Here is a 16908-nt window from a genome sequence, read left to right as displayed (position 1 = left end):
AAGACAGTTACAGTAACCTTGGAAGAGAGATGCATTCCACCCTTTTCACGAAAACAGCAGTGTTACAATGGCATTTTGCTAGAGAAATGCAGGAGGAAGGTATGAAGAAGCAAGAAGACAACACGTTATACCTAGATGCCATGAGACACCAATTGTAGCAAATGATCAAGAAAATCAATGGCAAAATAGAAAAAAGATAGTAAAAGGAGGAGGAAAAGAGTCAAGAAATAGAGCCTAATAATTTAGGGTCAAACTGCTTCACAAATACAGTTTACATTTGCCTACAGATCATCAACAGTCCATAACTACATCAACATTTTCCTACAAAATATAGTTGGTTTGCTTTTGCAGCAGAGAACTGTTAGTATTCTGAATGAAATTATATGCAAACACTCATGATCAACTGACTGAAGTAAACAAGTTTTAGTTAGGGACATCACTCTTTCTAGCTTTCCACTCTCAAACGATACATTGGCAATGCTGCACATACACAAAACCACTTTACATACCGTATGAAAAACTCTTCCATACCGATGCAAAAAGGGTATTGGTAAGGATAGTCTGACAGACAAAAATCTGACTATCCTTGGGTTATTTTTCTGTTTTTAATAAACTAGATGACTGTGTTAAGAAGTTATAGTTAGGTGTCTATATCTAGCTGATCCCAGGAGAGAGGATGTCTCTAAGCTTTTTAACGCACTCTTATTTCTGATCTCTAGACTGCAAATGCATCTGTTTCGGAGCACTCCCAATTAATTTAAGAAACACAGTTAATGTCCCAATATTGCTCATAAACCAGTGTCTCCCACATGAGAGTAATATACAATTAATTATATCTGTCTGAACATTTAAACCATTTTTTGATAATTTAAGGAGAGATGGGCAGGTCAAAGTTTTTAGATACCATGATCCAAAGCTTACTCAAAGGAATGGAAAGATTCACATGGAATTTTAAAAGCGCAGATCCGAACTCCATTAAAGCTGATTTTTTTCCAGATTCATATTTTTAAACTTTATAATGGAATAAAAAAAACGGATTGTTTTCAATCTTTGCAACCCAAACATTGCACCACTGAGCTAGAGCAAGAGGTAATGAAATAAAATCTGCTATAAAACAAAACTAGCAGACATCTCTTTCCCCAAGCTGAAAGAAACGCAAACACTAAAAAATCATAAGGAAAGTTAAGGTTTTGCAATTCTTTGTTTTAATAATTCCAACTGTTTTTGTTGTGGACTTATATTTTAAATAGGATTTGTTTTACATGGCATTATCCCTTTAAATCACTGTTACTCAGGGACACTGAATTTGCTACATTATTTAGTTGAAGGAAGTATTTATATACAGTTTTCCACCAAAATGTTAATGTTGAATCTAAAGATATTCCTTTCTAAGTCTGCTTTACTCTACATTATATTGTTGCATCATATGTACATATGTGGACAAGTTGCAACAAGACAATATGCCAAAATGTAAATTAAATCTTGTCTCCAGACAATTTACTTGCTTTCTATCGGTATCAAATAAAAAAATAAAGCTGGTGAACCAAAGTGGAGCGAATCCTAAATTATCTGCAGTCTCCATGAGCCATCAGCGCAAGAACGCGCATGCTTGTACAGTAGGTATGAACAAGATAGCTTTGCAAACATATTACTAGAATGGTTTGCAACCAGTGAAGATAATTTTGATTTCCACTCTGAAAATTCCTGTATCAGAACCATATCATTGAAGACAATCTAACCACAGGAAAAATAGTGATGGGAAAACAGTCTTAGCTAATATGTATATCTAGCAGATATATAATATCTTGTCTAAATAAACTAAGGGCCCTGCTTCTGAAAGACTCCAGTATTGTGAGAAAGGGAAGTAAATACTTTTTAAAATAATCTGACTTCCTTTCTCCCCCACCATGACCAGTATCACTGATTTATAAACAGAATTTCTGTCTGAAGTCAACTTCAGCACAGCAAAATACCTTTGAAAAATCTGAAGGGAGAAATAAATCCGTTGTTCCTACCTCATCATCACTGGGCACAATACAGTAAAGAAAAATAAATTCTCCTTCAAGACAATTTAAATCAATGACAAAAGAACAACATAAAGCAGCCTCATGGTAAGAAGCAGTTCAGTGTTTAGCAATGGGGAATATACGATTTCATCCTTGTTAGATGTATTTTGGTTAGTTCTAATAAATGACTGATTTTCTTTTGGTTGTTTGTAATGACAACACATCATCTAAGGAGCTTCATTCTTTTTTTCCCCTCCACTCATTCAGTACGGTAAATAGACTGTCTAGTTTTATGAATTAGCATTTAAAACTGGTGTGGGTTATGCAACAAGCATTCAATTTCAGTAGTACTTTTGACAGCAGTAAGTAAAGAGCCTTTTAATAACTTCAACACGTGCTTGAAAAAAGTAGTTACATGAAAGCAGTTCAAAGCCTGAAGACAAAAACCAGTAAAAATCCAGTTTGGTATGAGACAATTCTAGTGCACCTAGTGCAGTGTAAACTGCCTTTCACATTTTCCCCAAGGGCAAATACTGTAAGACTATATCTGAAATGAATCAAGCATATTTAAAAAGATCACAAATTGGTGAAATGAATGTGTATTTTTGGCAGATTCACTTCAGATACTACTTGCTACAGTCTATAGAAATCTCTAATCTCACATCAGTGTCGCCTACAGTGCTTCATTATTTGTTACATGTTATGCTAAGTACCTGTGAAAGGGGACATTCCTTGGCCAATGAACTCTGGTTCATATCCTTCAGTAAGTCCTTGAGAGCATTTCTTACTGTTGTGTGAGACCACTGTTCAGGAGGCAAGTCTTCTAGTTTAGGGCAACTATTTGAGACATAGATTAGAAAAGGGATTATTACAAGATTGCATCCTGCTGCAGAACATTCCTTTAAGACAGACAGATTTCATTTTGCGCATCAAGCAGATGCATCTGGAGATTGCTCTCGGTCTCCTGATTGTTCCGATTAGTTAATTACTTTATACAACACATCTGCTGTATTGATGCATGAATTATACATCAGCTGCATGTGGCGACTATTTTTTCATGTTACTTCTACCTTCCTGCTCTGATGCGCTTGGTAAAACAATTTAAGGTGTAATGCTTTCTCACAACTGATCATGAAAAGCATTAATATATTAACCAACCATTTTTTTCTTTTTTTGTTACTGTGAAATTTAAGAACCTAGACAGCAACAATAAGTGTGAGCAAGTCATTCTTTTACAAAATGCACACAGATGGTACTGTTCATGATATGCAAAAATATTTTTCTCTTAAGTAAACTTTATGTAAAATGCCTTCTTGTAATGCATCATTTAATTGACTAAAATGCAATATACTTTTAATGAGATATCCAGAGAAATGTGTATCAGAGCTATACGCATGAAAGTTTTCTACAACAGCATGTTGTAACTTAAAATTATAACCACCAAAAAGGAATGTAGATAAGCTTTTAAACTTTGAGCACACAGCACAGTGGGAATCAAATACAAGCTATATTAACCCTAACAGTGGACAAATAGCAGTCCATGTCCTAGGACTGGTATGTGTCACTCACCTGTGTAACTGGATTTTCAGCGTGACCACATGATACACATCTTGCAGCATGTCTGCTACTGTAGCATCAGGGGCATCTGTCACATAGGAGAGTGGAACTGGATTCCACTTCCCAACCTGGATTAGCCCTGTGCCAGACAGAGAAATTATTTAATAAATGTACCTTACAAGGCTTTGAAAAATACCTGTGATTTTAAGCAGTGCCACTGTCCTGGATTCCATGCTCATTTATTTGAAGACCAGCACAAAAAAACCCTGCAAGTTAGCTCTCCATGCTATGAAATTATGTAAATGCATTACAGTAAATGATTAAAAATACCTTCCGAATATACTGTCAAGTTTCTCAGAGTTCAATAAGACAATCAATCATACACACACATTATATAGGATTTTATAATGCAAGACCTCAGTACTAAAAGTACTTCACAATCCACAAAACCCATCAGTAACAGAATAAAAGAAACAGAGCTAGATATTTAGTCATAAACGCAAGTTGACTCTCAACAGTCCATCTGCTCAAATATGCTTTACACTTCCTTGTGGATCCTCAGTGGAGCAGATTATTAAGGTCAATAAGCATACTAATGATTCAGTTGAAGTCATTTTTTTTAAATTATAATCTACCTCAACATTCCATGAGCAAAGCATATGCTAACTAAATAAAAATACATTAAGCAAAAATTTAAAAAGAAACAATAATAATTGCACTGCATTCCTGAAAAATTTTCTACATTTTCCCCCATAAAGTAAACAGTACAGTTTAGCAATCATATTTACCTTTCGCTTGGGCAGCAGAGCTATGAGAATATCCAAGTGATAGCAATGCCATTTCAATCAGTTGGTTGAATAGCATGTCCTTCCTTACCAACACAAATTCTGCATGCTCCTCCTTACAGTCATACTCAATGGAATTTTCATAATGTTCTACTACACAAAAAACTGGAAGCATAGTTCCTATTAAAAAAAGTAAAATATACAGTATTAACTGGTGTTATTGTAGGGATAAGGAAGAAATCTACAGCGTTACATGGCTAAAAGCCTTATAAACTGGCAGATGAATATCTAGGGGTATTCTGTATTTATGAAAAACACCACTCCCTCCCCACACAAAAAAGAGTTATTTAAAATAAATATTTCCATAAAAGGTATGAATGCAAATATAACCCTACTACTACTTCATCTGCTACCGAACAGAGAATTACCTGCCTGCAGAAATAAATAATAAGGCTGACAGAAGAGAAGTAAGTTGGTTGTCTCTGTCCTGTCTGATTTGTTGTGAGTAGCATGCAGCGTGAGAACCTAAATACATACTGCAGATGTCTTCAGAGTAAGCCATTTTAATGGCATCTCCATAATGTTGTTCATTAACGTTAAAACTTTCCTAATTGTGCCAAAAATATTCAGCTACCTTTGATTTAAAAATTTCACCTTTGGTCTTTTGTTAAACCTCCATGCTAATAAACAGTACAAGAAAACAAAGCAAAACTTACTGCTAACTGATGCTGTATTCATTTTCTGGATGTAACCAGACCACTACTAAACTGCAATTCCAAGACTTGTATCTTTAAGAAACAGTAATAATAATTTTAATCCAGTTTTAAATTTACCTGCAGTTGACACATTTTTTGTCATATGTATTTTGCTACTTCACACCATATATTTCTACACTTACTGTAGATATCATTTGTATGCCCAAAAGTCATTTTCTTGTTTTTGTTACTAATTTTTTTTTTGGGGGGGAGGGGGGTTTGAAGACAAAATGCTTCCCCACACCTTTTGCTTAATTCAGTGCAATCTACTAGACCATGACCAGAAGATTAACAGAGAGCCCAGCAACACTTACTGCTGGAAAGAAGCATTCTTCTGGAAGTCAGAATTGTGGATTTCTTTAAAACTGTATTTATTTTATACAAAATAGCAGGGTACTACAAAAAGACCTTGGAACTGCAGCCCCAATCCTGTTCTTAGTGAAGTCAATAGCAAAATTCCCATTGGCTTGAGACGTGCAGAATCAGGCTCCTTAATGACAGGAAGCAAAAGGGTTAAAAAGCAGATGCACAAGAACTGGCTTATGGCAGATTGCCAGCGGGGTATCATTTTTAGTATAAATGATGACAAGGGTTACTTTAACAGGGCACCCAGGATCTCCAATTAGTCCTGCGATGTTAATGCCTCTGTGAGCACTGCCCTCTAGACTTATAGGGTATGTCTACACTGCAATTAAACAACCACGGCTGGCCCATGTCAGCTGGCTTTCTAACCTGCAAAGGTGTATAAAAGATACCATAATTGAAAAAATAATTTATTGCTGATGATATATGCTTTAAAACCCCTTTGTTCATTTGTACTCCTCTCTGTAACAAAAGATTATAATAAAAAGATAATATGCTTAAAAGGTATTACACACACACACACACACACACACCCCCCCCACATCTGCAATAAGCTGTTCACCAGAGAGTCAGTCTCTGGGAAACAAATCCCTTCAGGCTCATTTGGAAAAGCTCACAAACTCAGTCCGGTTTGCCCAATAGGCTCAGCATGAAAGACAAGACAAAATGCTTGCCAATATTTATGTAGTTGGGGGAGGGGGGGAGGGGTTCTGTTGTTCTTGTTTTTAAATCACAGAATAGGACAAGTCAGGAAGACCAGAGCAAAAATAGCATATGTAAACTGGCAATTTCTTCACTGGTTTTAATTGCACTTTGGAGAGAGAGAGATTGATTTCCAAAAACAGAAAAACCCCACACAAACTTCACTTGGGAGTGGGTTTTCCCCAGCTCTCACAGTTCAAGTTTGACCTGATAGAAAGTTTCACTGTTAAATATCTGAAGGCAAAATCTACATCAAGCTTTATTTTCATGTGAAATACATAACTCTGTTTCAAAAACAACAAAGGCAGGGAGTGAAATACTGCATTTGGTTTCTTAATTTCCCCCCTACCTCCAGTAGGCTACAAAAATTAGACTATAAACACACATGCACTGATATTTCATTTTATGTACAAATGTCCCATAAGTTACAGCACTCCTAAAAATGTGCTACTTGAAACAAAACAGTAGGACCTCTTGACCAGATTTCGATGCAAGTTGTAGATATCAAAGGTGTATCCTGGTAGTGTGACACAGGTATCATCTGAATACAAATCAAGCTGCTAAACCTTCTAGCGACTGTCACTTATGTCCTTCTGCTAATTGAAAAACATTATGCAGAAGAGCACAATCTTAGCTGGCTGATCACTCTTGCTAGTATTTGGCAAGAAATTCAAGTGCAGCAACTTTATAACCTTCTAGTATTAAAGGGGAGAGCACTGGTCAGTGCTAAAAAAACCAACATGATTTAGACCTGAAGGCAGCGTTAGAGCTTTTGCTGAAGGTTTATGAGTCTGTGTAAACAGCACGTCTGCCATAAGGAGCAGTGAAGTCTGTAGAATCCTTGTCTAAAACTGTCCTGGCATTAAAGTTTGCTGTGCAAATATCACATAATACCAGAGACAGCTGAAATCTCCTATTTAGGAATTTATGGAACTTATATGTTTGCAGGCGTCAGAAAGTCCTTTTTATATAGCCCCAGTGCTTCACAGTACAATATTAATGCACTCTGTTTGAAAAGCCATAATAAATTATATTTTTAATGCTCTTACCCTGGCTTTCTTAAGATGCATACATTCTTGGCAAACAATCAATAAATAGGGTAATCATGAGCAGAGGCCAAAGAATTTGCTGAAGTGCTGTTTTTCCATTTTAATAGATAAAGATCTAACAATACGGACTGCTGTGTCTGTTCATTTCAGGATCAATATATTCTTTGTTTTCGCCAAACCGAGGAAAAAATAAATGATTGTATGATAAATGTTACGCATCAGACACAATGAAATTCCACTGCCTTCTAACATTACGTGTTTAATGGTGTTGGCTGCATTTTACACTTTGCTTAGCAAATGCAAGAAAAATCTGAATTATAAACATATAGCAATTATACTGAGAAAAAGTAGAGGTAATTTTAAAACAAATGCCAAACACATACAGCATGTTTTGATTTAAATTAGCAAGTCTGTAGTACACAGTCAAAAAGATATATTTTGATATACAAGATTAATATATTATGGTGAATTTTGAAGTATTTTAATACAAACAAAAGCCACACACCCCCCAATCAATGATTCTAAATGTGCCTTTTCCTTGTGAGAATGCCTAATTACAGCAAACCAGCCACTAAAAAAATATGATGCCCAAGATGTTCATTGTTCAATAATGAATTTTACTTAAGAAAATAAACTGTAAAGATTGACATCATAAATGACTTTTCCAGTGTGATACCTAAAGATTTAAAAACTTTCTTCAAACAACTTGCAACTGTTACTGAAATCCTGTTGACTTTTCCAAGCTTGGATTATCACTAAGAGCAAAGGCAAGAATTAGGTTTTTAGGATTTTGTGTACCTTTCTACATATTTCAGTGCTGCTTCGCAAAACAAACTAACCAGAGAGTTTATTACATTAACTGTCTTTCAGGGAAGAATCTGGTCTAATGAGGACAACTAAAATTAAGACAGTCTTTACCTTAACAAAAATAAGACTCCACCCTGGAAAGCAAGATGCTCCACCCAAACATGAAGCATACATTTCCCAAATGTGATTTACATCAGAATTGGGAATAAAATATTTTTAGAATGGTGATTCAGCACTGAAATATAAATGAAGTCTGTGAAAAGTATGTTTCCCCACGTAAATGGCAATGCATATATTAATATAATTAATATTTCTCCGATGCAGAATTATTAAAAGTGTTACCTTTTCTAATATTTGTTTTCATCAGGTGTCCAGAGTGTTTTAAAGGCACTCCTTGCATTTTAGTTCCTGTACTTCCAAGTCTTCCTCTTCCTAATGGGCTCCCATTCTGTTCCAAGCGCGCAATTTTGGCTGGTGGACCCTTCGGATCGCTTACATTGTTAGACATTTCTGAATGTTCTTTCCCCTGAGTTGCCTCGTTCAAATGATCCATACTCAGTCCCGCCTCTAAAGATCACCTGCCATGATTTAAAAAAATATATATATGTTGTACAAATGTGCGTATGTGTATGTAGACAGTTAACACATGTACAGGGATACATATGTATTGTAAGCTCGCAATTAATAAGTAAATGAATATTTTAAAATAAGAGAAGATGGCTTAAAAACAGTAATACATTTATCCTCAGAAAATGTTCCCATTCTCCAAAGATTGAACGATTTGGTGAAAAAAATGCCACCTACAGAACACAAACAATGATGTGCAGCCTAGGTAGTCATATTCTATCTTGAATTCTTAAGAATGAGAATTAAATAGGTGAAGGTGATTACTAAGTTACATACTCCAATCTATCCAATGCTACAAACCTCACAAGTGTTTGTTGTAAATCATGAATGCTTTTATTTAAGCACCACCACCATGAAAGTGCTTTCTCTCTCCTAGTTAATAAATGCAACTACAACAATGAAACTTTAGGTAAACATGCAACAGATTTATTAGCAACACGAAATATTGTGCATTTAGATCTTTTTCCTAGAAATATGAACCTCAATTGCCTTGTAATTTCTGATCAGGTGGGGTTTTGTTTGTTGGTTTTGCATTCTTCCAGGCTGTTTTATATTACAAATTATCAACTTTTGAAAACTTAAAATATACATATGAAAATTAAGATGTAATCAAGTTTTAAATGTTAGGTCAAATATGGGATCTTTTAAAAGTCAAAACAAACTAAAAGAAGGTTGAAACATCTCTAAATATCACAAGGGTCTCATGTTGAAAAACCACAATTCCTGTGGAACTTCAGAAACCCTCCAACACAGAGACACCTCTGCCAGTGTAAAATTGTATTGATACAGGTATCTGAAGTAAAAAAATAGAAGTAATTTCAACAATATCAAATTAAGAAAATGGTTATTTTAGGACGTTTGTATTTCTTTTCAAAAACTTGTTTTTTAAAAACAAACACATTCCAGCTAAATGACTGGATCATTAAAATCCCTAGACTAAAACACAGAGTAAGTTTGTGATTTTAGTTAAATACATACATACATACATACGTACGTACGTACACACACACACACACACACACAGAAACCTATTTTATCAACTATAAAACAATCAGTTACTGAAAATCGATACGTATCTGGTAGTGGTTTTATTCTGGATTACCATTCTAGTTATATTAGGGTCTACCACCTTTTTCTGAGTGAGAAAGGTATGGTCACGCTGTCAATTATATTATGTATATAATTGAATCACAAAGAACAGGTGACTAGACATTCATTTATGAACTAGTATTTACATTACTGAGTACAAACACTAACACTAGGGGAGTCATATTTAGAAAGACTTGCATGAATCTGATAATTGCTACTATCTTTCAGTTACCTAGTAATTCAACGCATTTTGTACATTTTTCATTGCAAAGCTATTTAAGTCTGGATTTCTTGGGAGATATCATATATTACAAAGATAATTCTGTAAACAATTTATCCTGTTTGAACACAGGCTGCTTCATCCTACATAGCCAAGAAAAAGAATCTGTGTTAATCTGGATGTTTACTAGCAACCTAAAGAATGCCAACTGAATAACTGTAAAGTTTAGAAAATAATGGTTATTTATCCTTAAGCTGTAGGGTGACATGCTGAGAACCGATGGTTTACCATTGATCGTGGTCCCATCTGTTTTTGGTTATGAGTCTCATTAAACAATAAATGTGACTATTTTAACCACTTTTTTTTTTAAAAAATCAAGGTTACTTTATCATTACATTAACTGCAGTCTAACCAAAAACTGCAGACTCAAATCATTGATATCTACCAATGTTTCCTTACAACGCTGCTTTATTATAAAGCTGCTATTCTGAAACTAACTTCTTGAGAATAAGAGGATTCACTTAAATAAAGCCTTACAGAAGAAAATCCCTGTCACTTCTGGCACAACTTAAAAAGTACATTACAACTCCAAGATTATTGCTACAAAAAAGTATCCAGTCATCATGAATAGAATAGTACATCATATACAATGAATAAAAATGATAGATCATAATCTAGTTAGTGTACGGATTGCTACCAAAACACCAAATAGGTCATTCTAATTTGGCCTTAGAATACCCACCCATAGGCATCCTTTAATCACTTAGTCATCTTGTAAAAAGCTTTACATTACAAAGCAAAATTACATGCACATAAAACACCTAATTTACTCATTTCAACTCCATGCCCAAGGCTAAAGTTCACTGAAACCTCAGTTTGGAATAGCGATGAGCAAGGATCAGCATGGCCTGCCCAGAATGACAGCACTTTGGAGTAACTATTATCTCTACAGATGCAGGCAGAGAGTTGATTCGGGTTTCATATTTAGACCTCCTTTACTTTAGCTACAAGTTTCCATCCTAGACATTATATAAGGTCGCAGTTTCAACGTACCGTTTCAAAAAGATCACACATGGACACACCAACTAATTTCTTAATTAATTCATTGTAATAGTCCCTGTAATCAGTATTATTTTATTTCTTTAACTCCTCATGAATTAGCCCCCTCCCCTTTTCATCTTCCCTCCTCTTCCCGCTCCCCAATAAAACCCCATAATCACATTTGAAACAGGCGCTGCTCTTATCCATTCCATATGGCTGTCACAATCCAGGCCAAGCTTTCACTGTGACCTTTTAAAGAGACAAAGAAGCAAAGTACTATCTAGAAACAGAAACACTGCAGTTTTCTGAGTGAAATTAGCAAAACCGACCCGAAACTCACCACTTCAAAACTTGACAGCATATAAATAACAAAAACAAAGGAGGTTTCCTTTGCAGCCCGAGCTCTTGAAGAGGAAGAAGTTCAAGACTGATGTTGTCTAAGTCCTTAAAAAAAAAAAAAAACCTAACCCCCCCGCAAAAAAACAAAACAAAAACCACCCTACACTCCCCCCCTCCAAAAGCCAGCAGTCCTGAAGGCTACTTCCCCTGAAATGCTATTATTTTCCTTTTTTTTTGGTTTTGTTTTGTTATTTTCCTCTATGCAGGGGAGGGGCAAAAATAAATGGCGAGAAACAGAGTAGCCATGAGCAAAAACGGCAATGGACAAAAATATTAAATATCTTTTAGGAAAGCAGTTTTCAAGGTTTTGAAAGGGAAGAAGGAAGTGAATCTCAAAATTGAACAGATAAGTGTAATGCTAAAAATAAATTTGAAAAACGAAAGTAGTAGATTTAAATGGAAGGGGTGACTTGAGTCTAGCTATTCTTTCAAAAATAATATCAATGCGGACAAGAGCAAGTGGGGGGTGGAAAGAGAGGAAGCTTTTCTATCCAGGGTGAAGAGCAGAAAGTCTACTTCTAGGCTGTCACTTACACTATTATTCTCCAACAAGCATACAGAAGAACAGCGCGCACACAAAAATCAATCTGTTTCTCTCCCCCCAAAACCACCACCAGCCCCCAAACTTTCTGCATGAATTTGTAGTGGGGGTAGAGGGGGGTGTAGAGAAAACAGCAGGAAAAGGCACTAAAATGCCACTTTTAATTTCGCCTTCCCGGTCCGTTCAAAGAAAACACACAACAAAATAAAGAGAGGACCTGTCTCTTCTCATTTACCCGGGGCTGTTGCGAGAGAGAGAGAGAGAGAAAGAGGAGGAGGAAGGAAACGCACACACAACAAGACACTACCACCACCAAAAGTAGAGAGATTTCACTCCCACCGAGTCCACCAACGAGTGTGTGTGATTATTTCAAAATAAAAATGAACAAAAGAGTGATTAAAAACAAAAAACCCAGACAACTCCACGGAGAGTTACTGCAAATGGCAAAGGAAAAACTGGAAAAACAAAGGTTGCAAAGGATAAAAAAATAAAAAATCCTGGCTTTGATGCTTGTTTCCCCCTGGCTCGCTATTTATTTAGGCCGGTTTGGTGGCTGTGGCTGGATGTTACGTGTGTGTGTGTGTGTGTGTGTGTGTGTCCCCGGACGAAGCTGCTTCGCTTTGCTCCCCCCCCCAACCCCCTCTGTGTTTCTGTCCCCATTAAATTATTAGTTGACTCATCACTCCTCCTCCTCCTCCTGCTGCCGCCGCCGCCGTCCCCTGCTCAGAGCCTCCTCTCCTCCAGCGCTTTCTGCTGCTGCCGCCGCGGCGGCGGCGGCAGCTTCTTCTTCCTCCTCCTCATTTTAATACAACAACCACCACCGAGGCCAGCCGGCTTTTTGCAGACCGAGACAAGGGGGGACGCAGCCTCCCTGCTGCTGCCCGGAGCCCTTCCCCGGCGGCCCCGGATCATCCGACGCGTCCTGGGAGAGAGAGAGAGAGAGAAAGTGGCAGAGGCGGAGGAGGAGGAGGAGGAGGAGGAGGCGGCGGCAGTAGAGGGAGGGAGGGAGGAGGGTGAGCGGAGGAGGAGGACAGCGAGCAGGGGTGGAAATGGGAACCGGAGCGAGAAGCGGGATGGGGGGGGGGGTTGGAAACCAGAGACCCAAAGAGGTGAGTGGGGGAGAGGGGTGGGGGAAAAGGGGGGGGGGAGAAGAGAGGGAAAGTGGTGCGATTTCCGGCCTAGGGCGCGCAGGAATTTGTAATCAGCTTGATTAGGGTGAGGCGGCTCTGCGTTGATTAGACACAATAGCCAGAATAAGAGGGGGCCGCGCGCGGCGCAGGCAGAGCGGAGCGGGCGCGCCTGCGAACCACCTTCCTTGCGCGGCAGGAAGGACGCGGCCCAACCAGACCGGGGGAGGGGGGGATTTGAGCAATATCCAGGCAACCTGCCAAGATGTGCGTAATAATCAGCACCCTCCCTCCCCTGCCCGGCCGCCCAGTAGCCAACCCGGGGCGAGGGACGGGACTCCGGGGGACTGCGCACCGGAACCCCGGGGAGAGGGGACGGGGTGGTGCAGGTGAGGCTGCGCCGGCTACCAAGCCGGTCAGCCGCAGGGGCAGCCGCCAGCGGGCGGAGGCTTCGCCAGGGGAAGCGTGCGTAGGGCTGGAGCGTTGAGCAGACCTCGCGAGGGGCGGGAAAGAGGCAGGGTGGAGAGCTGCAGCCTGGAAAGCAGGTGCATGATGCATGGTGCACACAAGGAGCAGGCAGATAACAAATCAGGCTGGACAGAGTCCAGCGTAGGTGACCCCCTTGGGGGGGGGGGCAGGGGACCCTTATTTCCCTGCTACCTCGAGTGAAAAAGCTTTTGTTCCTAACAAGAGCCATGGAACAAACTGTAAATAATAATTAATGAAGTTACTGGCTATATAGTTACTCAAGTTACCAGGCGAGTAAAGGGGAATGCTCTGTCTCTGACTTCTAATATTGCTTCACTTTACTCAAGGTTTTCCCAACCCCTGGAAAAGTGAACAAGAAATATGCTCTTCCCCGAAGTAGTTGCAGTTGGAAGCAGACCACAGAAGAAACAGAACTCGCCTACCAAGACACCTAACAATGCAAATGGAAAGAAAGATTCTCTTTTATATTATGCGAGATGGAAGAGATGGACAAGCCACACTTTAAAAGACCACAGTACAGAGACAGGAGGTGGGACTAAACAGAGTACCTATTCAAGTTGTACATAGAACCATAGTCACTTGCATGAGAATCTACTACTGTACACTTTTACAGCAAGGATGATGGTGATGGACATATGTAACAAAATAAGAAATAGACATAATTAAACAACCCTGTATCACAGATATTATAATAAAATTACAATACATTGAAATAATATAACCCTGATCAAAAAGCAATGCAATACAGTTGTAGCTATCTACAGTCTATAAAATAAGGTCCAAAGCCCACCCAGTGAAATGCAAAGAATAGCAAACTACTGAAACTGTTAAAGTATTCACAAAATAAATGGGTATATGTAAAGCTAAATAGATAATTTTCCCATGATTCATTGGGGGAAGACCATACTGACTTGATAGACTTGAAAGCAACAAGTTTGCACAAGCTATGAGAGAACAGGAAAATTAAACTCATTTATTGATAAAGTGCACAAGTTTAGACACACTGTAAAAGAAAGAAAAGCTATATTAGAAGCAGAAGAAAAAGTTTAATTGATACATGAAAATATGTACCCAAATTGGAGAAACAGTACTTCAGGATAACAACTTGGGGGGAAAAAATGTATTAAAAAAGAGGCAGAGAAGCTGTAATAACTTTAAATTTACTTTTTAAAGTAGGCAACAGGGAGTTAATAACATAAAATGCAAACTACAATAATATAATTTCTGAACAAAGAAAATACAAATCGATAAATGCTGTGAAGAGTAAAGGTATCACCACATATATGTTACTATAACAAAAGCAGAGCATCAAACGTAGGTAAGCTGACATCTACTGAAATAAGTGCAAGCAACATACAGGGCATGCAGGAAAAGAAAATGATAATAGGATGAAATACATAAAATATTTATCATATTCAGCAATGCACAAAATAGATTATAATCACAGAAGCAGAGAAATGCAATGCTTGAAAATGAATGTATTATATAATATTCAAAGATGTGAAAGTGGAATACTTGTGAAACACAAAGTTGTACACATTGTATGTGTTTCATAAGGTTATTAAAATTATTACTGAGTGCATACTGGAAAAAAAGGGAAAACAACAAGAATCATGCTTTACAAAGAAAAAAGAGAAAATGTAGAGGATACTTTCTATAATAGATGATCAAGGGATAACTATCTTTTCCAACCAGATAGAATGTTTTGGGTAAAGATTTCATCTTTGAATGACTAAATAAAATTCAAACTAACACTTTAAAAATCTAATTTAAATAGTTGAACCTAAACTTTGAGGAAATAGTGGAGAACATCTACACTGGATTAGTTCTCACCTTTTCAAAATAGCCTTTGTGGCACTAAAGTTTAGGAGATGAAAAAAGACTGACCACTGGAGTAGACTAAAGAAAAGAGGAAGATGCTGAAAAATGAGAACTTCAAGTGACATCACATGTATCTGTTGCTTGCATATGATCAAGAATAAGGAAAGTGCAGAACTTAGGGAAAGAGAGGTGTAGTTTAATACATAGCTATTAAAAATTCTTGGAACAAGGATTAGGGCTATAACACCTTGTAAATTGATCACCAGATAATATTAAGACAAAATTAAAATCTGTTTTACATTTGCCTCAGTATTACAATACATATATGAAAAAGAACTTAAAATGCTCAAGTTAAAAAAATAAAAAATGATTCATCCTAAAGCACCAAGAGTAAATTAAAAGATTGGGGAGATAAAAATCTGATAATATTTGAGCACAGAGGCCTAAATGATATTGTTATGGACACTTACAAACACTGACAAATACTCTGTTAATTATATGATCATGCATATGCGTCTTGGGCTTGAGATAAATTGTTATGAAAAATAACTGCTGTGAAATTGCATATATGTACATATACCCTATAAACACCACACCACACTAATAAATTTCATTATTGTGTATCACCTACCCCTGTTAACGCACTTATTGCAGGCTCTGAACATTGACTAATGTAAAACTTTGCTTAGAATGGAAAGCAAAAATTGATAGTTATTCCTATATTTGTATATCTGAAAAATTAAATTTCTCATCAAAAATAGCAAACTCAGTTGAAATTTTATTTCACTGGTTTATGATACTGATATCAGATTTTTGTAGTGAAAGGCAAAAAATGCTAACATTTTGTAAAAATGTGTAATTGTAGACTGACCATTATGCCAATAGATGCTCAAGTATATCAACTTTTTAATATTATAATGTCCCAGTGGAGGATGTTATTTTTATTTATTAAAAGGAAAGAGATAAATAGATAAAGAAACAGAAGATATGTAAATACCCTGGAATGTATGCAGTCAATAGTTTAAATATCTGATAATGGCACTTTTCAAATTAGTTGCATGTCAAGTGAAGCCAAATACTTATATTAAAGCTGCCTCATTATAGTAATCAGAAGTAAATATTTTGAATTAGACTGTGTCTTCCCAAAACTGTATATGGACACAAAGAAAGTTTGTATCCAGTTTTTGAACTCGGGGAGGAGGTGACTCGCTAGGTATCAGTCAGTGCCTCTGTCAGTATCTGGGTTACAGAACGAATGCCTGTAGGGTGGAGCGTTGCCACAGTGCTTTCTAAGGACTCTGTTCTGATCTTCTTGTGTTCAGAGTAAGTTTGTATATCTCTGGACATTGTGGGTCAAAGCTGGGAAGTTGGTAGGATGGCTGGTGTTTAAAGCAAACAGGAGAAGACCTGGAAGCATCACAAAACTGGCACTAGAGACTGCACATTTAGTTTCATCAGATTTTTGTCCAGATCTGGCTGAGGTTGGATTTTCCACCTTTGCATTTCTGACAACTATCAGGCTACTAGTGT

General features: G+C 37.3%; 1 protein-coding gene and 1 long non-coding RNA gene across 12 annotated transcripts in view; one reads left to right on the top strand and one right to left on the bottom strand.

The window, feature by feature from the left end:
* SATB1 (SATB homeobox 1) overlaps positions 1–16908 on the bottom strand; it is a 107958-nt gene that overhangs the window by 76428 nt on the left and 14622 nt on the right. For 3 of the 11 annotated variants that reach the window (XM_073333531.2, XM_073333532.2, XM_073333530.2), the window contains exons 1-5: positions 11342–13020; positions 8367–8602; positions 4352–4528; positions 3576–3702; positions 2720–2843 (exon numbers count right to left, since the gene is read on the bottom strand). In XM_073333531.2, the coding sequence (XP_073189632.1) occupies positions 2720–2843; positions 3576–3702; positions 4352–4528; positions 8367–8577 (639 nt within the window). In that variant the 5' untranslated portion in view covers positions 8578–8602; positions 11342–13020. Of the gene's footprint in view, positions 1–2719; positions 2844–3575; positions 3703–4351; positions 4529–5064; positions 5357–5417; positions 5719–8366; positions 8603–11180; positions 11251–11341; positions 13023–16908 lie in introns of those variants that run through there. The other 8 variants (XM_073333533.2, XM_073333534.2, XM_073333528.2 and 5 more) reach the window with 6 other exon arrangements.
* LOC140907472 (uncharacterized) lies at positions 12949–14029 on the top strand. Its single transcript, XR_012157503.1, has 2 exons — positions 12949–13050; positions 13884–14029. It is a non-coding gene; the product is annotated as an uncharacterized LOC140907472 (long non-coding RNA).

This window comes from Lepidochelys kempii, chromosome 2 (assembly GCF_965140285.1).
Source record: "Lepidochelys kempii isolate rLepKem1 chromosome 2, rLepKem1.hap1, whole genome shotgun sequence".
Taxonomy (NCBI): domain Eukaryota; kingdom Metazoa; phylum Chordata; order Testudines; family Cheloniidae; genus Lepidochelys; species Lepidochelys kempii.
The sequence above is the reverse complement of the archived record's forward strand: the minus strand, read 5'-3'. Positions and strand labels throughout refer to the sequence as shown.